This window comes from Lepidothrix coronata, unplaced genomic scaffold (genome assembly GCF_001604755.1).
Source record: "Lepidothrix coronata isolate B3197 unplaced genomic scaffold, Lepidothrix_coronata-1.0 Scaffold147, whole genome shotgun sequence".
NCBI classification, from domain to species: Eukaryota; Metazoa; Chordata; class Aves; order Passeriformes; family Pipridae; genus Lepidothrix; species Lepidothrix coronata.
In genome coordinates, this window is record NW_016690327.1 from 81,943 (window position 1) to 104,163 (window position 22,221).

The 22,221-nt window shown below is 49.2% G+C and overlaps 2 protein-coding genes across 5 annotated transcripts in view; one reads left to right on the plus strand and one right to left on the minus strand.

The window, feature by feature from the left end:
• S100PBP (S100P binding protein) overlaps positions 1–22,184 on the minus strand; it is a 26,018-nt gene extending 3,834 nt beyond the window's left edge. The window contains exons 1-5 of one of the 4 annotated variants that reach the window (XM_017828392.1): positions 22,093–22,184; positions 18,702–19,853; positions 18,386–18,483; positions 17,581–17,685; positions 12,075–12,859 (exon numbers count right to left, since the gene is read on the minus strand). In XM_017828392.1, coding sequence (XP_017683881.1) covers positions 12,733–12,859; positions 17,581–17,685; positions 18,386–18,483; positions 18,702–19,733 — 1,362 coding nt within the window. In that variant the 5' untranslated portion in view covers positions 19,734–19,853; positions 22,093–22,184 and the 3' untranslated portion in view covers positions 12,075–12,732. Of the gene's footprint in view, positions 1–12,074; positions 12,860–17,568; positions 17,686–18,385; positions 18,484–18,701; positions 19,854–21,786; positions 21,917–22,092 lie in introns of those variants that run through there. The other 3 variants (XM_017828394.1, XM_017828395.1, XM_017828396.1) reach the window with 3 other exon arrangements.
• On the plus strand, positions 81–7,542 carry FNDC5 (fibronectin type III domain containing 5). Its single transcript, XM_017828397.1, has 5 exons — positions 81–478; positions 1,995–2,087; positions 4,657–4,790; positions 5,481–6,063; positions 6,700–7,542. The coding sequence occupies exons 1-4, from the start codon at positions 169–171 to the stop codon at positions 5,520–5,522; spliced, it is 579 nt and encodes a 192-aa protein (XP_017683886.1). The 5' UTR covers positions 81–168; the 3' UTR covers positions 5,523–6,063; positions 6,700–7,542.
• Positions 22,185–22,221: the final 37 nt, after the last annotated feature.

The following is a 22,221-nucleotide window of genomic DNA, read 5'->3' on the forward strand; positions in this document are numbered from 1 at the left end:
AGCTCCAGTCATGTTCGTCTTCCCCCTCCAGGTCCCCTCGGTGCCCAAATCCTCCTGCTGCAGTTTAAGCCCATTCCTTCTCGTCCTGCCCCCTGTGGTCCGAGGGGATTTGGCTCCCCGTCCTCTTTGCAGCGGCGCTTTGCGTGCTGGTGGCTGCAGAGAGGGAACATGGGTCCCCACGTCCCTGGTGGGCAGGGCAGGAGGCAGGTGGCCTTAGGGGACAGCAGTGCACACGGGAGGCCTCCCCACCACTCTGTGCTCTCCTCTCTCGGCTTCCAGAAGAAGGACGTGCGGATGCTGCGCTTCATCCAGGAGGTGAACACCACCACCCGCTCCTGTGCCCTCTGGGACCTAGAGGAGGACACTGAGTACATTGTGCATGTCCAGTCCATCAGCATCCAAGGCCAGAGCCCTGCCAGTGAGCCAGTCCTCTTCAAGACCCCCAGGGAAGCTGAGAAACTAGCCTCTAAAAATAAAGGCAAGTGTGGGTGAGTTCCTATGTGGCCCCCGGGACGCCCAAGGCAGCGCAGGGCTCTGCAGAGAGGAAACAGGATCCTGTGCAGGGAGAATGGCTGGGATAAACACACACAGGGGGCTGAGTGTTCTCTCACAGCCCTCAGGGGACAAGCAGGATGCCTCAGGGTACCCAGCAGACAAGGCTGAGGGGTGCACAAGGTGACACGGAGGTGCTGCCAAGGCGGGCTGCTCCTTTCTCCCATTTCAGATGAGGTTTAACAGGCAAAGTGAGGAGGAGAAGGTTTCCACTCTGGGAGCTGTGTGTCCAGCTCCCTGCAAGCGGAGAATGCCAGGGGGAAATTCCTGAGCAGTCTGTGAACTCATGTGGAACCAGCCCTCTGGATGGCACTGGCACTTGTGGGATTTGAGGAGTCTCCATGCTTGGATTCCAAGGCAGCAGGGAAAAAAAAATACCCCCAATATTTCTTACATTTGAAATATTTCTGCCAAATCACAGAAAGCTGAGGGTGGAAGGGACCTCTTGAGATCACTCAGTGCAAAGCCCTGCTCAGGGCAGGTTGTCCAGGATCACATCCAGTTGGGTTTTGGATATCTCCATGGAGGAAATCAGGCACTTCCTCGCTGGCAACTCCTTCACCTGTTCCTCTCAAGCCAAACCAGATTGTTGAGGGGTTTCTGTCAGCAAGAATCCCTGCTCCAAAAAGGGTCTGGGAGTGCAGGGCTGTGGCACACACAGGTCCCTGTTTGCCTGCTGAGGATCCAGCCTGTTCCAGGGCATTTGGCCATGGTTCCAAGGACGTTGCAAGTTCTTGATTCTTTCTATTAAAAGATTTGGTGGCTGTAAATACTGAATTGCTGTTCATCTGAAAGCACTAAGAGGAGCAGTGCTCCCTTCCTGGGGGCCTGAACTGTAATCTTCTTAGTGCTTTGAAGCCAAGGAGGCGAATTACACCCTGCAAAAAGGCTCTGCTCGTTTCTGAATCCCAGGGCTCCACTGCAAAATATCCTGCCAGGCTCCAGGCTCCTGGAACTGCTGGAGCCTGCAAGGCTTTGTGACAGCCACAGACAGCACTTACAGGGACAGAGACAGCAGAGCCACCACAGGGACAGGTAACATGTGGGCTCACCCTGTGGCAGCTCCTGTTGATCCTGTCCCTGCTCTGTCCCTTCAGGATGTCACAGAATCAGAGAATGAATCACAGAATCATGGAATGGTTTGACTTGGAAGGGACATTAAGATCACCCAGTCCCACCCCTTACCATGGGCAGGGACACCTTCCACCAGCCCAGGTTGCTCCAACCTGGCCTTGGACACTTCCAGGGATGGGGCAGCCACAGCTTCTCTGGGCAACCTGTGCCAGGGCCTGCCCACCCTCCCAGGGAGGAATTTCTTCCTAACATCCCATCTAAGCTGCCCTCCTGTCAGGGTGAGGACTCCCTCAGAGCTGTGACCCTGACACGCTGCAGATTTGGCTCAGGGTGCTTGGTTTCATGTCTCTCTTTCCCCCCTTGTGCAGATGAGGTGACAATGAAGGAGATGGCGAAGAAAAACCAACAGCTGCGAGCGGGGGAAATTCTCATCATTGTTGTGGTGTTGTTTATGTGGGCAGGTCAGTTCAACCTCTCCCTCAAAAGCATGTGATATCCACAGAGTATCCCTAGGGATGGCTGGCTGGCTTGGTTTGCATGTGTAATCATGGAAAGACCTGAAAAGAGACCCTTCCTCCCACCAGGAGTGTGGAGTACTCAGCTGTAAGGTTGGGCAGTGCCAAAAGCAGGAGAATCAGTGGGTGAGGTCTGGTCCACCAGGAGTAGATAATGGACTTGATGGAGCCAATTCCCAATGGCTAATCCTGTAATCTCATTTTTTTCCAGAATGATCTGAATATAACACCCTCAGCCCTGGAATCATGGACTGGTTTGGGTTGGAAGGGACCTTAAAGATCATCCAGTCCCACCCCCTGCCATGGGCAGGGACACCTCCCACTAAACCCAGGCTGCTCCAAGCCCTGTCCAACCTGCCCTGGAACACTTCCAGGGATGGGGCACCCAAACATCCAAGGGGATGCCTCGAGCCCTTCAGATGATACAGGGCATCTGTAATTATCTGGATATTATATGACTCCAACACTCATGCAAAACAGAAATTTAAGAGTCTCACTCTCCACACCCACTATTTTATATATATATGTATATATATATATAAATGTACACACTAAAACCTACTTAAAACCAATTAAAATAATGGAAGCATATGGAAGAGTTTTCCAACAAGAGCTTGGCACCACATGTCAACAGATCTTACAGGAAATTGCACCTAGGGGAGGTCTCACTTGTGTTTTAAGCCTGTAAATAGGGAGAGGAAAACCCCTCCAACTCCTGCTCTGTCGGTTTAGTGTGTCTGAAGTGGCTGTTGTTTGGAAATTACACCCCTGAGTTAATGGGAAGTCAAGTTTGCACAGGTTTGTTCTCTGTTCAGAGCCCTGGCGTCCCCTGGCTGCCTGTAAAACATTAATGATCCCACATTTGCTCCCTGAATGGCTCAGGTGACCCGAAGAAATCTGGCAGGGAGGGTAATTAGCAGCAGGATGAATCTGTGATCCATAACAAGACAGCCTTTGCCACTCATGTTTAGTTCCCCTGTCCCAGTCAAACCACTTTCCCACTCACAGAATATTCCTCATCACAGAGGGGGAAGGAAGGATTAACTGTGTCCTGCAAAGTTCTCTACAAGTGAATCCATGTATTACATTTTTTTTGCCCTTATTTGCACCTCCAGAGCCAGGGCAGAAGTTATTCCCAAAGACAACCACACAAAAACCTAAACTAAATTAAAGGGTTTCCAAAACCTCTAGTCCATGATTTTTTCAGCATTTATGCCAAGTTTTACTTGTGCACATCCAAATTTAAATGCCCTGCCAGGAAAAACAATCATGAATAATTACATGGAGTGACTGAACAACTGATTCATCTCCCCCTGTAGAATAATCTGAAACTCAGATCAGCTGGGAACAAAGAATTTGCTAATCCCACAATTTCCCTTCCAGACAGATGACTTACATTTAAAAAGGAGAGGAGGGGTGGGGGGGAAGGATCTCTCTGCATCGAGTGGGTTCTTTACAAAGTCTCAGTGTAAAAAAAAACCCCCTCCAGCTCTTAACCCGCCCTGTGTGATGATGTTTGAGCAAATCCAGACTGGAACCAGTCCGTGCCCAGGGCTCTGGACTGAGCCAAGCCCCAAACTCTTGTGCTGTCGGTGTTTCTGGCACTTTTCGTGGCACTTTGCTTCTTTGTGCCTCAGTTTTGCCCTCTGAGATCACGGAAGGTGTGACCCTGGCAGATGTTAACACCTGCTCTCCGAGGATCAGCCATTTGTCCCCATTCCCAGGGAAAGGACTGGAATCTCTGTGCATGTCAGCAAAGCCTGGGGGCAGCTGCCATAACCACAACTCACCTCACAGAGCAGTTTGTGATGATCTGGTGGAAGTTTTACACACATTTTGCTATTAAGGAGTATTTTTCAGTAAGGGAAAAGCAGCATCTGCCTGGACCTACTTAACCTACGTGCCTGGAATGTGCAGGCAGAGATGTTATTTGGTGAAAGCATCACAAGGAAGCTTTGGAGACAGACATTTGCAGTCTTCTTACGTGCCATGGCTGCCCCTGCTTCCCTCTCCATGTGCCTGGGCGGGAGGAAATTTCCACTTGCAGCTTGTGCTGCCGTGGCTGTTGCACATCTGCAGGTGTTGTCCTGCTGCTGGCACACAGGACCTGCCTCCCCTCTGCCAGCTCCAGCTCCTCTTCCCCTCAGAGGACAGAGATCAGAGGACACGTTTTCACTAACCAGAAATTCCAGGAGCCCCTGTGTTTGCAAAGCAAAAAAATCCCATCAAACCGCAGGGGCTGGTTGTTGGCGTGAGGGCTTAAAACACTTGTCCCATTTATTAACAGGGAAGTTGGAACATAATTAAGCCTCTGTCCTCCTGCCTAACTAGTTTAGCATGGAATTAGGCACGGGGGAAGGAAAGAGCCAGAGGGCTGCCTGGCTGTGTTAGAAAATGATCCTTGTGAGGAATTGTGGATGCTGCCGAGGAGGCACAAAGGCGGCTGGCAAGGAGGGATCTCTGATCTCGGCAGGCTGAGCTCGTTTGTGTGATCACTGATGGTTTTTCCTGTCAGGGGTGATCGCCCTGTTCTGCAGACAGTACGACATCATCAAAGATAACGAGCCAAACAACAGCAAGGAGAAAGCCAAGAGCGCCTCGGAGAACAGCACCCCGGAGCACCAGGGCGGGGGGCTCCTGCGCAGCAAGGTGAGAGCTGGGGACAGGGCACAGCCCTGAATCACCCAAAAACCCTCTGTAAACACCTCCCCCTGCAGCCGGGATGCGAAAAAGGAACACCCTCCACCCCCACGCGCCACTTCGTGCTCTGAGCCCGCCAGCCACGCCTCTGGATGGGCCTGAACTGGCATCAGAAATCAGGATTTAACCCACAATTCTGAATTATCTGAACACCTCTGGAAGAAAAACGAGTTCCTCGGGTCCTTCCACAGCCCTCAGGTGGCACGTGGCAAAGAGGGACACTGCTCTTGTAATTAACTGAAAGTTAATCAGCAGGAGCACTGGCTGGCAACACGCACGATGTCAAAGGTTTGTCACAGCCTTAGTAAACAGGCTCAGCTTAAAACAGGCTCGAGCCTGTAATTTATACTGACTTCTTTCAATTAATTTAACTTCCTTGTGTTTCTATTCTCTCTGGCACATCCCCACCGCTTCACATTTATTTATTATTTTAAACAGTTCACTAATTTCTGCTCACTCAGAAGCAGTGAGGAACTACAGAAGCCTAAGGCTCAGCTCTGGCCCTTTTTCATCATCATGAGGGGATGGGACAAGAATTTTCACAGAACCTGACCAGCACAGTGCACTGACCTCTGATGTGGGTTGGTTTTTTTCCCCTCTATCCATCCTTTCTCCCTTTTTTTTCCTCTTCTCTCCTAGTTTCCAAAAAACAAGCCCTCAGTGAATATCATCGAAGCATGACAGGCCTGTCACCTGATCGATGGACTCCATCCCTCACTCTCACTTTCTGCCTCTGAGCCGTGATGACTGGGGAGGTGAAATATTGTCAGAGCGACCTGGAAAGAGACCCAGTGATTGTCACCTGCTGGCAGACATCTCCTCCCACCTCCTGCAAAACATCTGGCCAGGAAGGAAAATCCTTCAGAAATCCCTGACACCCAAAGAAGACGGAAAAGCATCGGTGAGACAGGTGCTGACCCGGACTCGTGGATCACCTGGGCTGGAGCAACGTCTCACACACTCCTTTCCACCCTCACGCTCCGTCTTCTGGGACCTTCCTGTCTCTGGGAACGTACGAGGTTTTGTTGTGTCTTTATTTGGTCTCACTGTCACTCCACCCTGACAGAATTCCCGTGAGCTCGGGCACCAGGCACCGACACCCCTCTCCGAGCAGGAATGGAGGGAAGCTCATCCCAAAGGCCACCACCGAGCCGAATTCTGGCTGCTGTGCGCTCTCGCCTCGCTTTGCTCATCGATGTGTGTTGTGTGACACGTCTTGCAGGTGGGTTTTTAGAAACAAAAAAAAAAAAGGCATCCCCCAGTTTCCATTCCCACCAGGAGAACCTCCCCTGGTTGTTCTCCGGTCAGGCTGCAGCACATCTCTCACTGCTGCTGTCTCTCCTGTCTCACACTGGTGCTCTTCACCTCAGAAAACCGGGGAACACTGAGGCACAGACAGACACGAGGGGACACCAGAAGCTGTTATTTAGCTTCCAAGGATAATTTCAACCATTTTCTTCATGGTATTTTCAGCTGGGCCTGAGTCCACCACCAGTGTGATAAAAGGTCCATAAAAATGTAGCCAGTCAGCAAAAAAAAAAAAGAAAAAGAAAAAAAAAGACAAAATACCTGATGATACCGGTTGCTATGCAAGGGCTCCAGGGGCAAGAGCTGTTTGTTGTGGAAGGCTCTGGCCTGAGGGACCTTTTTCTGAGGGCTTAGGTTCTTAAAATGCTTCTTTTAGCAGGGTTCCTGTGGGAAGGGCTGGTTCTCCTGACAGTGCCTGCGCTATTTTTGTGGTGTTGGAAGGGCAGGTATCTGCTGGAGACAGCCCTTCCCAAAAAGGATGAGGATGAACGGGAAAGGGGCTGGGGTTCTCCTCTCTCTTATTAAGTGCTTGATGTTTGCAAGCTGACAGGATCCCTGGGATTGCTGGTGCTCTGGAAGCTGGTAGATGCAGGACCATCACGTGGACAAGGTTTACTCTCTGTAGTGTGCCATGGGGTATCTGTATTTATTTAATTACTCTACGAGACCACTCCATATGCACTAGGGGATGAGGCAGGATCCTACTTGTTCCATCCAATGCCAAGACAGGTTGGCCTGAGTAGGGTTTGGATCTTGTTACAACAAACCTGCACTCAGATGAGCCTGGGTTAGAAGTCCCTGCAAGGAAACAGGCTGGCAGGAAGGACTTCAGCCATCTCTCCTCTTCCACTGGCACCAGCCTTTCCAAAAGGGCTGGTCTGGGAGAAAGGCACAGGGAAGTTTGCTTGCAGATGTGTTGGTGAACAAGCAAAGGCTTCCCTTGTGCTGGTTTCAGAAGACAGGCCAACCCCAAAGGTCTCTTCAGTGGATCCTTTGCCAGAACATACTCCTCCATCACCAAGAGGGAGAGGTCAACACCTCTGATACAGACAGAGCAATAAACATTTTATAATGTACAATAAAAGATTAAAGGCATCTCTTGTGTCCTTGTAACATCTGAATTTGGTAATTTTATATTCACCTGCTCCTAGCAGAACACACCCCACAGAACTGGGGGGCTTTCCCTGTATTTCCCAGTGACTAAACCCAAAATGTCTGGGTGGAGAAACCCAGGAAGGTTCAGAGTTCACTCTGGCTGCAGGACAAAAAAAAAAAACCCTGCACCATAAATAGCACCACAGCCATACCTAGCAAAATCCTTCAGACACGGCTGTTATCTCCCAAAGAAAGAAACAGCATTTGGAATCCATAGCCCTCCAAAGGGAGATTTGGGACAGATGGTACAGCATGTGCAAAACGATAAGGGAGATGCTCTCTCCTAATCCGGGAGCAGACAGCCAAGCAAACAGCCCTCAGAAGGTGCTCAAGAGGAAACTCACCCGGGTAATTTGGCAGGTTGGGGGGTTGTGTGGCTGTTTTTAAAGACAGTTGTCCCTGGGAATGAAGAGCAAACCCCCTTTGTTATTCCCCAGCGACAGGTTTAAGCCATTTCTCTCCTAACAGAAATGGGACCACTCGAGTGGTAGAAGAGAATTAAAATGCAAAGGGTCGGTGTCAATATTCACACCACGACAGGGCAGGAGGTTCCAGGGTCATCATGATGCCCCAGAACTGCAGGGTTTGAGAGTAAGGAAATAATGCTGTTAGTGAGGAGAAACAAATGTAGCCTGGCAGCAACTCAGCTCAGAGAGGGACTCCAAGCCACTCAGTTCAAGAAAATATTTTCAGCAACTCAAGATTGAAGTGATGCAACAAGACCATGCTTTGGGAAAAGGTTCTCCCCTTATAGGAGAAGAAAGTTATTTAAAATCCTGCTTCTCTGAGGGCCATAAACATCAAAGCTGTTTAGGTATTAAATTCCACTGTCACCCATGAGAGTCCCACACCATTAAGGCTCTGGGCCTGTGTGAGTTCAAGCCCATCTTTAGAACAGAGACCTCATTCCCAACAACAGCTGCCAAAAGATACTCCTGAGGTGTTTTACAGTCAATAAAGGGAAGGGATCAGGGAAAAATAAACCCAAGACACACTGAGGGAAGTCATGCTGGGCCACAGCAGAACATACCCCAAAGGCCACCCACGTTCCCCGCGTGTTTTTCCCTGACTGCTGATTTTGACTCATTGTTGGAGCAGGAGCTGGAAAAAGGAGGTTTCAATAAATACTAAAAAGCAGCAAGTGGGAGTGGGCTGGCATGACAGGGAGCCCAGAGAGCCCTGCAAGTGCTGATTCCCTGCTGATCTCTAAAAGCAAAGGGGAGCAGCCCCCCAGCAGCCCCTGGGGATTAATCCCACTGATTTCCAAGAATCAACTGAGCAGAGACCGAGGGCACAACAGGAGCAAGAAGCTGCAAACAGAACCCTTTGCCAGCACACTCAGGGCTGGCAGTGTTTAAAGTTAAGCACCACTTGCCTCCATCCTTCCAAGCACTGTAATATTATGCCTACAAGTACAATTTAGCCAATATATTCCTCCCCCACGAGTTTAGGAAAGCGGAGCCGCGGGAGGAAGTGTGGAGCAAACAAACCCTGCACAGCGTGTCCTTCCAACTCACAACACAGCACCAGCCACTTCTCACACCTCCCTCGCCACCACAGGCACCAGCACAAGCTCTGGGCTCTCTCCTCCGAGGAAAATGAGAACATTAGGCATTTTATTCCTTGACAGTTCAATAGCATCCGAGGAGGAAACACCTACACGGCGGAAAGTGTTAGTACAATCTCAGCTGGTAATGACTTTCTGGAGGAGATTTAAATTGGGAGGAGGAACAGGCTGCTAATGCCAGTGTTTGCCAAAGACATGAGAGGTTACCTCACTCCAAAGCGAATGTCACAGCTGCACATCCACTCTCCTGATAAAAATATGGCACCTCTTTGACTGAGTAGTCAGCCTGCACTTCCCAAGGAGAGAGTTGAACATTACACCATATGTTCCCCACCAAATGTAATTTCCCCAGATTTGCAGAAAAGCTTCCTAACGACACATAATGAGCCATTACTGCCGAGTCTGGGAGCAGACGCTGAGCTGACCAAATTCCATCAGCTTTCTAGCATTTGTTAAAAAGCTGCGTGATCAACATGCTTGTTATGCTAAAATATCTTCTGTTTCCTCCACAAATCTGGTGTCTATTAAATTGTCTGATGACCCGGTGGATTAAAATGAGGATGTTCCTCCTCGTTGGTGCTTTAGCCCACACTCCTCGAGGAAGGAGAGCTGGGTTCTCTCTCAGCTCCTGCATCAGCATCAATTTTGTTTAAGTAAGCTCCAAATGAGGAATCTTTATTATTAGTGACAGAGCCAGGGAAGACACAGCTTGAATTTCAGATCCCAGATGGAGGCAGCGAAGCTGGCAGCCAGAAAAGCCATCTTTTTCCTTGGAATCTGGATGCAAAGCCATTGAGTGGCAATAATGACATAGCCCCACGATGCCATTTGACACTTTGTCCTTTTTAGCTGACAAAACCCCCACATTTAGTGCCACCAACTGCTAAATAAAGCCTATTTATACCATCCAGACCTGTTCAGCACAGGCTGCACCTGCATGGCACTAGAAATCCTCTCAGCCAAAGGGAGAATATTACCAGCTTTCCCTATTTCCTGTTTCAGGACATAATTTCTTCCCCCTTACAGCACAAAAGTAGGGAAGAGTTGGTTAGTTTTTTGAGAGGAAGGCAGAAAAAAAAACCCCACATAGGAGTTTAATTTCAGTCCCATTGTCTTCCAGCTGCTGTTGGCTGCCTGTAATACATCCATGAACGCTGTTAAATTTTTAATTGTGAGGCCTTTCATCTCAGAGCTCACGCAGGGCTTGCACAAAGCAGCTTCTTCCAGCCTTACTGATGTCACTGGATTCTACTACAGCAAAAAAAAAAAAAATAAAAACCATCAACACAGCCCTTGGCTACACTCAAGCAAACACACAGCACGTCCTTCCACGAAGGTTTAATCCACAATCCCTCCCTCCCCCTGCAGTGTCTCCACCATTCAGCAGATATGAATCACTTGCAATGTCAAAGAAGGAAATTTTCAGCCACAAAGCTGCCCAGAAGCCTGGATCCCTTCTCGAAGAGCAGAGCTGGCAGTGTTCATTCATGTGAGAGTTTTACATTCACAAGGAGCACAAACACCTCGGGAGGAGGCACCTGCCTGTGCCCAAAGTGTCCAGCACAGGGAAGCTGGTCTGAGCCACAGCACCCTGCAGACACCATCCCCTCCCTGCCAGGGTCAGGTGCTGCCTGGTGAGCAGGATTTCATTCTCTCAGCAGGGCAGAACCACCACCAGAAAGCCTGTTTTAAGAGAAGGTGGTATAAACAACACCCTGGCTGCTGTACATCCCTCAGCGATAACCCCATAAACAGATACATAACAAAATCGTGGAAAATCCTGAATTTCAGCAAAGGAAGCAGATTTCCTGTGGCCTTCCCACTGCTCTCCCCCTGCTGATCAGCAGGGACTGTCCATCACTGGTGGAGACAGAGCTTCCCTCTCCCAGCACTGTGTGACTGCAGCAGCTGCTGCCACTGCTGAGTTACTTCTGGCCTCCAAAGAGCCAGTCTGGGAGCAGTTCAGTATCAGAGAAACCCTCCAGCAATCCAGCCAGGCTGCTTTCACCACGGGAGGGGGTGAGAGGCTCTGCACTCAGGCTCCTGCTGCCCCTGTGGCCTTCTCAGAATGCCTGAAGCAAACTTTGTTAGGAGGAGGTTGAAGAAATTCCTCCCTGTGAGGGTGGGGAGGCCCTGGCACAGGTTGCCCAGAGAAGCTGTGGCTGCCCCATCCCTGGAAGTGTCCAAGGCCAGGTTGGAGCAGCCTGGGAGAGTGGAAGGTGCCCCTGCCCATGGCAGGGGTGGAGGGAGAGGAGCCTTAAGGTTCCTTCCAACCCAAACTGTTCTGGAATTCTGTGACCTGGGCAGCAGGTGAAACTGCCCTCAGGACCACATGTAAATTATTCCTTTTTCAGAACACCTAATATGTGGGATTCACTGGTTTAGGGGACAACAACCACCGTGTGCTAATAACCCCCACACTTCCCAATCAGTGCTGCCAAGGGATTTCCCCTTCTCCTCCCATGAAAGGCTCTCTGAGGACAAAATTTACAGAGGTAAAAGTCAACCAAGAGGCTCTGGGGGCATCAATAATGTGATATTTGCTGGAGAATTCTTGACACAAAGCCCTAACACTGGCCATGCACCACCCCCAGCTGTACAACCCACCCCCAAACGTGCTGTCCATGGATTCCTCCCTCACTGGAGGCTGTGTTATCTGGGAGTCAGTGCAGTCAGGCAGTGCCAGGCTCTGCTCCAAGCTTCCCTGCTTATCCTTGGCACAAATTACTTCCATTCTCTGTGTCTCAGTCACTGCACATCTGGGACAGTGAGAAAAACTTCCCCTGCTTTTCAAAGCCACTTCCTCCTGTCCTGCTCCAGAAGGGCAAAAGAACAAAATATATGAACCACGACCCTAAAAACATCAGTTTCAATTTTATCTCTTTAAGATCATATTAACCAAAAGCATCTCCAAACCAAATCAAATTACTGTGATGAAAATATAATACGATTTCCTCCATGAATAAACCTAATTTGCTCTCCAAATTCCCCCCACAAACACCTAAAGGGGTCATAAGGTCCTGCTGACAACCCTGGGAAGAGCATTTTGAAGATCATCCTCTCCAACTGCAAAGAATTTGGAGGTTTTATGCTCTGTTAGAGAAGGAGATGGAGGCAGCACAGAGATCAGGAGCTGCTGTTGGATTGTGGCACACAAATGAACACAAGGTCACTCTCATCTGGGCAGCCCAGGAAGGCAAGTGCAAGTGAAAGAAGGGCCTCAGTAACACAGGAAAAAAAGAAAATTACATTTAACAGGTACAAAATATTTATAAACTCGAGTGCAAATCTCGTAAAATACTTTTACAAGAGAAATCACAAATGAAACAGGTAAAAGCAATCAAAAAAAGGCAAACTTTCCAGGGACAAAAGCAACAAGAGAACAAGACAAGCCAGCAGTGAAATCAGCAGCTCCTCCTGAGCTCACAGTAACACACACAACTTAGTCACACGGAGGAGAACAGCAGCCACAGCTGTTTCTCACAGTTTTAAACCCTCATGTTATCCAAAGGGATCCCAACCACTGCAGGAGATTCAATGCCAAGCTTGAAATCGAGTTTTTTTCCCCTTCAAAGCCCGTTTTCCAGCTTCCATCAGTGAAATGATCCGACATCCCATCCTGCCTCTTGAACACCAACTGCACCTGTGACCTGTGAGGAGGTTGTTTGCAGTTCAAAGGGTGCAAAGCATAAAAGCTGCCCCCCACAAAGCAGATAACTCTTAAATTGCATTTCCAAACCTGCCCCAAATGTTTCAAAACCAGAGAAACTCCCAGTGGCCTTTTTAAAAGACAACTTCTCCAAATACAAACCACTTAAAAACCAGACCAGTTATCAACTCCAAATGCAGAACACAGCAAAATCAAACGGGGTTACACTGGAAGTGGTCGGGAATGCTCTGGAAATCGTGGAGTTTGGCCAAGTTCTTGCTCACCCAGTGGGTATGGCTGTACCTCTGGGTAGGTTTCTTGTTGGACCTTGGGTAATTTCTGCAAAAGGAAGTCAAATAGTTAAAACAAACACAAGAGAAGCGTTGCTATGAGAGGCTGGAACAGCATCTTCTCTGAAAAAAACCTTCTCCATTTCCTTGGGGTTTGCAGCTGGTACCTAATTTTCCTCTGAGGAGGTTTTGAAAGGAAAAACCACATTCTAAGAAGGCACCTTGGAAAGCAAGAAGTTGATATTTTAGAAGTTTAAAGCCAGTCCTTTCAGGGACTCTGCTTTGTGCTCTATCACCTCCTTGGCAAAGCTCTTTCTCCCTGGCCCACCACAAAGGCTGGAGGCTCAACTAACAGGCACTTCAAACAAGCAGCAAATTTTCCTCCCAAAGTGCTGCACTCACGTTAAATCCTCTCATTTGCACATTCTGAAATAGCAAGGCAAACCCCCACAAAACTCCAAGCAGCCTCAGAAAAGCAAGATTAAAAAAACAAATTACCTCAACGAGCTTGGTTATCTCCAGGCCTCAGAGTGCTACAAAGCTTTGTCACATCATTAGAGGCTGCTTTGCCCCTTCTGCACTTTGCAAAAGATAATTTTGAAAGCCAACTCTGTCACCTCTTTTTTTTTTTCCTTCTTCTTCTTCTTCTCCGTGCACAGGGATGAGCATAACTCAGGAAACACAATTTATAAACCTCAAACCCACCTGGTTTGCAAAGCACAGTAAAATCTTAAGGAGTATGGACAACCATGGGAGGGGGTAACTCCTGAAAAAACAGTGGTTTGGAGAAGGAACATCTGCCTGGTACAGGGTTGGCACATCCACAACACAGAGTTTTATTTCTGCAGCAAAAACAGGCAGTGAGCAGAAGGTCTCAAGCCAAAGCAACCTGGTCACACCAAGAGCTGGGGAGAGATTTCTTTCAGCCTGTATTCAATCAGAACAGCTCCTTCCCTGGAATGCTGCCCTTGCTGGAGTCCATCTCTCCCAGGTCTCTCTGGAAAGAACAGGGGAGTGTGTCCTTGGCCAGTGAAAACCCCCAGGATTTTCCATCCTGCCACTGCAGTCACGTGAGGGATGTGAATCACGGGGCGTCTCTTGAGCCATTCCAGGTCTCCTTCAAAAACTGCAGCATCAGCTTTTATTTACCAAAAAGAAAATTGACATTTTGTGTCCAAAAAAACAATACTTCCAGAGGGGATTTTTTAAAAAAGTGTTCTTGAAAAATCCATGGGTTTGGGATGGGTTGTTTAAGGAGGTTCTCCGGGACAGCTCACAAAAGGCAAACTCTCACTGCACACAGCAGTTCGTGTTGTCTGCAATAAGTGTGCAAGAAATCACAGCTTTTCACAAATTTTTAAGCCTTTCCACAGGTCAGTTCCCTCCCTTGGCATTGTGAGTCCCAGGTCTTAAAGCAGAGGGAATATTTCCTTTCACCCCTGAGCCTGAGGGCAGACAAGCTGTGCAAACTACCACTGTGACTCACTCCAGGAAGAGGTTTGAGCTCCTCTCCAGAGGAAAAAGGAAAGTCTCAGGGGCAGCCTAACCCCACAAATACTTGGAAAAAGCTATTACCTCAGTGCCTCACATAACCATCTACCCCAGGGCTCAGAGGAAGAGTCCTTCTGGCCATTACACCCGAGGAAAGGGGACAGTGACACCCTAAATAAGTTCTGTTCCGTGGCAGTTCAGATTAAAACATCCCTCATCCTTTCACAGCAGTTGAGACCAAACTACAGATTTAGGATGAGACTTTCGGGCAAGTTCCACTCATTTAGAAACTGATTATCTCTGCAAACCCCCTGCAAACAGAAGCCATGTGAGAGAAGCCCCTGGACCAGGACTATCACCCCCTAAGAACTGGTAACTTCTTCCCACTCCCCTCACCATAAACCTCCTAGAAATCTGCTTTATCAATTCCTACTCCATCCCCTACTCTAAACCCCAACCCACACCTCTTGAAATTTAGGGTTTGGAGGTGGATTTCATTTCCTCTGAAGTGATATCTCCCTCCCAGGCTCAGCCACTAAAGGTAATTCCTCCTTTATGGCAGCACAGCCCCAGTCCTGCACCTTCCCTGCCTGTTCTCCATTCAAGCCAAATGAATTTGGGCAGGAAAAAACTCTTTCAAGATTAAGTTTATTTTTCCCCCTCAGCCAGCTCAGCATCAATCAACAGACCAGATCCTTTCAAGGCACAGTCTGCAAGCACAGAGTTCATTTGTATTTCACAGATTTGTTTCTCCATATGCTCCCTTACACTGTTCTCCCTTTCCATCACCTTAAACACACTGTCTGTTTTTTTAAAGATATTGATCTTTGTTATTACAGTAAGAACCAGATGGTTTGTGACTCTTTACAAGGTATTTCCTCCTCCTCTCCCTTTGATTCAAGAGTGATCCAAGGAAATAATTTATCAGGTTTCTGCCAGGTTGTAAGAAGTCTGACAGAATTGCTAAAAACATCATAAACCTCTAGCAAACACATCAGGCCTCAAGGAGAAGTCCTGCTAGAATCCTGCTAGGGAAAGGTCAGCTTCCCAGGGACCTGAGGGCCAGGGATGGGACTTGGAGCAACCTGGTCTAGTGGAAGGTGTCCCTGCCCATGGCAGGGGGGTAAAACTGGATGATCTTTAAGGTCCCTTCCAACCAGTCTATGATTTTGCTCCAAACAACACAGTTTTAGGAGCCTCATTACTTGAGTGGCTGATATAGACCCAGAATCGCTGAGGGAGATCTCCTCAAGAGGGAAATAATTCTATTTACTGCTGGATAAAGGGCAATAACGAGGTGCAAACGCTGACAAATGGTCAACTGGCAAAAATGTTGTGTGGTCAATGATCAGCCACCCATCGCTGAGCAGATGTTCAAGTCACATCTCATTTTTACAGCTGCCACAACGCAGCCTCAGCAGCATTTAAACCCCTCTAGGAAGCTGCAAATAAATTTATCTATTCAGATTGAGTATCATCCAGAAACCAGAATGAGAGGAGGCACAGGCAGAGCCACGGGTTGTCTCCCAACTCACTCGAGATGGCTCGGTGTGAAAAGTTTATTCTGAATATAAAAGGATTTCTTTCAACCAGTCAGCGTGACTTTCAGCACTCAATCACCCAATATAAGAATATATAATATATATATAACATATCTAAGATATAGATAGCTAAGATATATAGGTGAAAGTTGTATTTATAGACAACCTGCAAGTGCAAGATAATGTGCAGATGAGGGAGAAGACAAAAATCTCTGCTGTAGACAGGCCAGAATTCCCTCAGACAACCCAGCAGCAGGAGCCAGGATACAAGGAAGAACAGACAGATTACATAAAAGATGGGATAGCAAAGGCAAACATCACACTGAGACAAATGCCAGGAGATTTGCAACTCAAAACAGAGCTAAAGATTTGTAGCAGCAATATATTAGTTACTGCTTCCCAGAGGGAATTCCCTTGCTGGCTCAGAAACCTGCTAATTTTCCTTCATGAATTTCTTGGGATCACTCTGCATTTCCCATGCAAAGGATCCAAAAGGCATCTGCTGCAGATCCAGGTGCCTGGGAACAGCACACAGGGCACAGCCAGCCCACTGAGAGGGTTTCTCTGGGACAACTGGGAAAGCCCACGCTGTCTGTCGGGCTGAATTCCAAGCCCGCAGCTATTTGGAAATAAAGAGAGGTTTGCACTAATAAGAAAATCAAATTGTGTGCATCCCAGACAATGTTCTTCCCCGGCAAAATAGAGCTGTATTTCACTCGTCAGCCCCGCTCACTTAGAGCTCCTGCCTGATTTTCTGTGACTCACAACATACGTCTTGCATTTTTAATTTGAAAGGAAGAGAAAACAGGCCATTTCAGCTTTGCCTGCCTTGTCCCCTCTGCATTACTTATGCTGCATTCATGCACTGGAAGCAGCCCTGTGGCTATGCAGCTGCTCCTGTGCCCGGGTAAGTGCAGGCTCCACACAACTGTCACTTCCTTACAACTCGCCAGAAATGACAATTATTGCACCCGTGAACACTCAAAATAACCACAGTGGGAGGCCATGGCTGGAAGATACCAGAACATTTTGCCCTTCAGAACATCCCAGGCCTCCCCATCAGATGTCACCCTTCAGCTGAAACCCACACCCTGCTCTTTACAACCCCTTCCCTGGCACCTCTGCTCTGGGATGACACGGCTGGGGCAACACACGGGAGGTGTCAGCACTGAATCCAAACCTCAGCACTGGAGTAAAGATCTCCCCAGGCTGAGTTCACAGGTTCCAGGGAGGTTTGGAGTCCCCAGCCCTGGAGGTGTCCCAGGAAGGACTGGACGTGGCACTCAGTGCTCTGGGCTGGGGGACAAGGTGGGGATGGGGCACAGGGGGGATCCATGGGCTGGGAGGGCTTTTCCAAGCTTAATGTTTCTGGGATAGTTGTGAACTGACAAGACCGACTTACCTTCCAGTGCTAAGCCAGAGCTCAGCTCTGCTTTTCCCAGCTGACACAGGCCTGTTTTGGGAACATCCCTGACACACAAATTCCCTTTACAACGTTTTTCCCAGGTATCCCCAACCCTGAAACTCATCTGAACCAGCCCTGGAGCAAGACTGAGTCCTGTACAGGAATTGTGTGCCTGGTGGTGCTGCAGCAAGTGTAACAGGCACTTTTTATTCCCCTCTGAAAACAAATACATTAAAAACATCAAAGAACACGAGTCCAGCCAGCCAGGCCTCCTGCCAGGACATCAATTTTTCCCTCCCCACCAGCCTCACCCCATCTCACCTGAGGGCTTACCTGCTATAGGGGGTACCCTTTTCATCATGTGGGGGTGCACACTCTGGATAGAAACGTTTCTTTTGCTCAACTTTCACTTCTGAAATGCAGGGCCGTTGTTTCAGTCTTTAAAATAATAAATAAATAGTGTTAGGGTGTTTTTTAGATTACTTGTCAAATTAGGTTGCAGAAGACAGAGAGGGCACAGTGCCCTTCAGAACTATTACAGACATGACCTCCTTGCAGCCCTGTTCCGTGATTGAAAAAAATATAAGTGTTTGTTTTACTGAAACTGCAAAGATAAAACACTCAAAAGCAAAGCAGGAGGGTCAGCTGAGTGACCTGGCAGGTCACTGCCCTGGTTACCTCGCCAGGAACCCGCAGAGAGCCCTCAAAAGCAGATCTTTCTCATCACCCAGGGCCGTGCCGGGAACAGCAACGCACGGAACACCCGAGAGCAGCAGGTCTGCAGGGAAAAACCACCGAAGTGGCACCTCCAGGAGCAGGGGAGAGCAGCAGGAACCATCCCGACCCGCTCCGCTGCTGCCATCTGCAGGAAAAGCGCTCGGGGAGGAGCCCAACAGCACAAACATCCCCGGTTCTGCCTTCAAACCACTGCCCCAAACTGGCTTAACCACCTCCTTTCCCTTTCGGACTATCCCAGTATTCTTCCCCTTCTTCCAGAGTAAATTATTAAGTGCTTTTCCCCCTAATTCAGTGCACGGTAATTAAATGACAAGGATAAAACCCAGCAGCACCCAACCAACAAATTGGTTGAGGAAATAATTGGGATGTTTCTCAAAGTGCAGACTTGCTAAGAAATTACCTTTTCTCCTTCTCCTGTGGGACAGTAATAACTTTGCCAGGTTTCTTCCCACTGGATGTCTCTTCCTGCACAGTCTGGACTATAGTTGTGTCACTTAACTGGAAAGGTAAGGAAAAAGGGGATTAATGTGCCAAATAAAATCATTCCATGTAAGTTTTGCTTGTATAGTTATATAAAAATCCCACTTTGCTCCACTTGAAAAATCCTCCCCTGTACAAACACGGCACTTGTGTGACTATGGACATCACCACAAGTACAAACCCAAAGGAATGGAATTAAAAACATTTTAGCTACAAGAATTAAGATGTGAGTTTACTTTAATGTCGCCTGATGGCTGCTCAGCTCCTGGAGATTCCCCTTCACCATCCTCTGGAGAGTCTGATTTCCTTGAAAACAAGTTCACTGTTGCTTTGGGAAGTTCTCTGTTTCCAGACCCAGGAGCTGGGCTCTCATCACCAAGGTGAAACAAGGGCACGGCTCTTCCCAGGCAATCCGAAGCCAGGCTTTCCTGGCCTTTAGGCTCCAAGGATTCTTCCAGAATGCAGCTACCAGCAGTTGTATATCCTAAACAATCATCTATCATTGCTTCTAGAGCTTCTCTCTCCACCTCCACCAGATAATTGCCCTCCACGGGCTCATCGGAACCGCCGACAGCAAAGGGGCTGAGACGCAGGAGATCCTGCAGGTCAAGGTCCTGCTGCAGGTGGATCCCACCCAAACCAGCACTTCCACTCAAAAAGCCAGGATAACACCCAGAACTGACTGGGGGATGCTCCTGGGGCAGAGGTGCCTCTGGTTCCTCTGCAATCTCCGAGGCATCTTCCCTGACTGAGGCCCCGCTGCAGCTGCTGCTCCCGGCCTGTCCGCTCTCCTCATTTACACTTTGGCTCAGATGGCTTTTTCTAATCAGGTGCTGCTCAGCTTCCGTGCAATCATCTGCCAAGATTTCCTGGATCTCCTCCTCGGTGTAATCGAAAGGAGAGTTCCCTTTCTCACTGCCTGACAGTTCCAGCAGGGAGTCATCCAGCTCAGTGTCATCGAAGCACCTGCTGGTGTCCAGGGAAATGGTCACGTCGTCGTACTTGGACCCACAAAAACTGGCAGCAAGGTCGCCCTGGCCACTGTCATCCAGAAAATGGGAGCAGGGAGAACCTGGGGAGAGGAGCAGCAGGTTCTCTGATGGCTTTGGAGTGCTGCAGACATGACTCAACACACGAACCCTCTTGGCTGACTGCAGGGCCTGGAGCTGCGCTGCGGAATCCAACAACCTCTTGGCCCTGGGAACTGTGTCCTGTTTGAATTCCCGACACAGACAGAGCCCAGGGGAATGAGGGGAACTGTCTCCCATGTCGCTGTCGCTGCCTGGATCTCTGCTTCCAGCTCTAGAGGCCTGTTCTGAGGTTCCTCTGCTCCTGGTGCCCTCTGAGCAGCCCCTTCAGAGGAGGAATCAGCAGGAGTCGGCTCCAACCTGCCAGCAAAACCAACACCTTCAATAAAATGAACTCAGCTGCTTTCCAAACAGGGAAGGTGAAAACACTGGCTGAGGCACCACAATTTGAACTCCTTGATCTCTATTCTTGACTCTTTTGGGTCCTAACACATAACAACAACCAATCCCTTGTTCCTGAGTGTTCCCTTACACGGGGTTTTATCAGCAGGACTAATACAAACCCCAATCACCAATATCTCTGTGCCAGCCCCTCCAAAACTGCTGCAAATCACTCACAGCAGACCCCAGGAATCACAGCTCACAAGCCCAGATCACAGAGCACGCTTCAGGTATTAAATAAAAGCTCCCAGTGTCTCAACCCCCACCCTGCAAAGACACAAATGAACACATAAAAAGTCTTTTTTTGGGTTAGGAAAAAACTGAGCAAGGGAAGAGTAACCCGGTCAGGGAGCAGAGGGGTCATTCAGGAGGGGGATTAGTCACTGAGACACTCACACAAAACACACATTACAATCCAAGATCACCAGATAAAGAACCTTCCCGTTTCCAAGTATTCACAAACAAACCCTCTTTTTCCTGGAGTGAGGACTCTCCCCAACAGGAATCTTTGGACCTGAAAGCCCTGCACTTGATTCTCAGCCAGCAGGAGAATTTGGACTAAGGAAAGGTATTTCCTGTCCTCTTTGACCAAGGATTTAAAGGAATGTCTTTTTGTCTTCCTGTTGCTTTGACTACCTACTGCTTAAAAAAGGGAGGGGGTGTGCAACTGCAGGGATAAAAACTGGGAATTTCTGCTGCTTCCTCTTGTCATTCTGCCTAAATAATAAACAGGGGCACTTTCAGAATAATGCTATAGAAAAAAAAAATACCTGTGTGTGTACAAAGCCCCCACAGGAACACATGGAGTCAGGAGCAGCCCCAGTGCTTGCCTGGAGCTCTACAATTTACCTCCCAGTGCCCCAAGAAAAACATAAATAAAACCAAATTAAACATGGATTTTGTCCTATGGGGTGTGGCAGTCCAATAATGCAGCTCCTAACCACAGAATCATGGGATGGTTTGGGTTGGAAAGGACCTTAAGGATCGTCCAGTTGCACCCCCTGCCATGGGCAGGGACACCTTCCACTAGCCCAGGTTGCTCCAACCTGGCCTGGGACACTTCCAGGGATGGGGGAGCCACAGCTTCTCTGGGCAACCTGTGCCAGGGCCTCCCCACCCTCACAGGGAGGAATTTTTTCCCCATATATCCCATCTAAACCTGCCCTCTCTCAGTTTGAATCCATCCAACCAATGGACTTGAAAGAACCGACTCTTCGAAGTCTCTTTGTTGGAAGAGTCTCCCAAGAAACCCATTTGGAGACGTTTCCACTGCTGACAAGGAAATGGATTCTTTGCTGTGGGACCTTCCCAATTTACTCCACCCCATCCTGGGCTGGGTCTGTACTTCCAGCCCTTCCAGACTCTGGAAGCAGGACTTGGGTGATTGATGATTCCCAAGCCATTCCCACAGCAGTGTGTGGAATTCAGGGGCTGTGCAAGGATTTACTCTGTGGAAATGGCCTGTAACAGCTTAAATATCCTTAAACTGATGTAAAACCAGGCTGCTTGTGATTTGTCCACCACGTGAGATTATCTTCTCTGAAAAGGCAAAATCCCAGATTGGGTTGGGAGGGAACTTAGAGACGATCCAGCCCACCCCCTGCCATGGGCAGGGACACCTCCCACTATCCCAGGCTGCTCCAACCTGGCCTTGGACACTTCCAGGGATGGGGCAGCCACAGCTTCTCTGGGCAACCTGTGCCAGGGCCTCCTCACCCTCACAGGGAAGAATGTTTTCCCCAATATCCCATCTATCCCTGCCCTCTGGCAGTGGGAAGCCATTCCCTGTGTCCTGTCACTCCATCCCTTGTCCAAAGTCCCTCTCCTGGAGTCCCTTCAGGCACTTAAAAACCTGCAGTAAGGTCGCCCTGGAGCCCCTCCTTCTCGAAGGCACTGACACCACCACCAATTCCTGCTCCTTTCCTCACGGAGCCCAGCGGCCCCTTCTCCCTCCCTAAGGAGGCACCGCCCAACCGGCGCCTCAACGGCACCGCCCCAAGGCGGGGCTTTGGGGGCGAGCCCACCCCCTTCGCTCCTCCTCGCGGCCCGCCGGGGCACCGGCCGCTCCCGGAGCGCCGGGAAAGGGGGTAAAACACCCCAAATAAACGAGATAAACGAGATAAAGGAGCCCGAGCAGCTGCCACAGCCCGGCCCTCACCCGCCGCCATCTTAAGGGCGCCGAGGCCACGCCCCTGCGCGCGCGAGGAGCCCTCTGATTGGCGAAGAGCTGCAACCCCCCCGCGCGAGGCGCGCTCTGATTGGCGCAGCGCGGCCCCGCCCCGTCGTT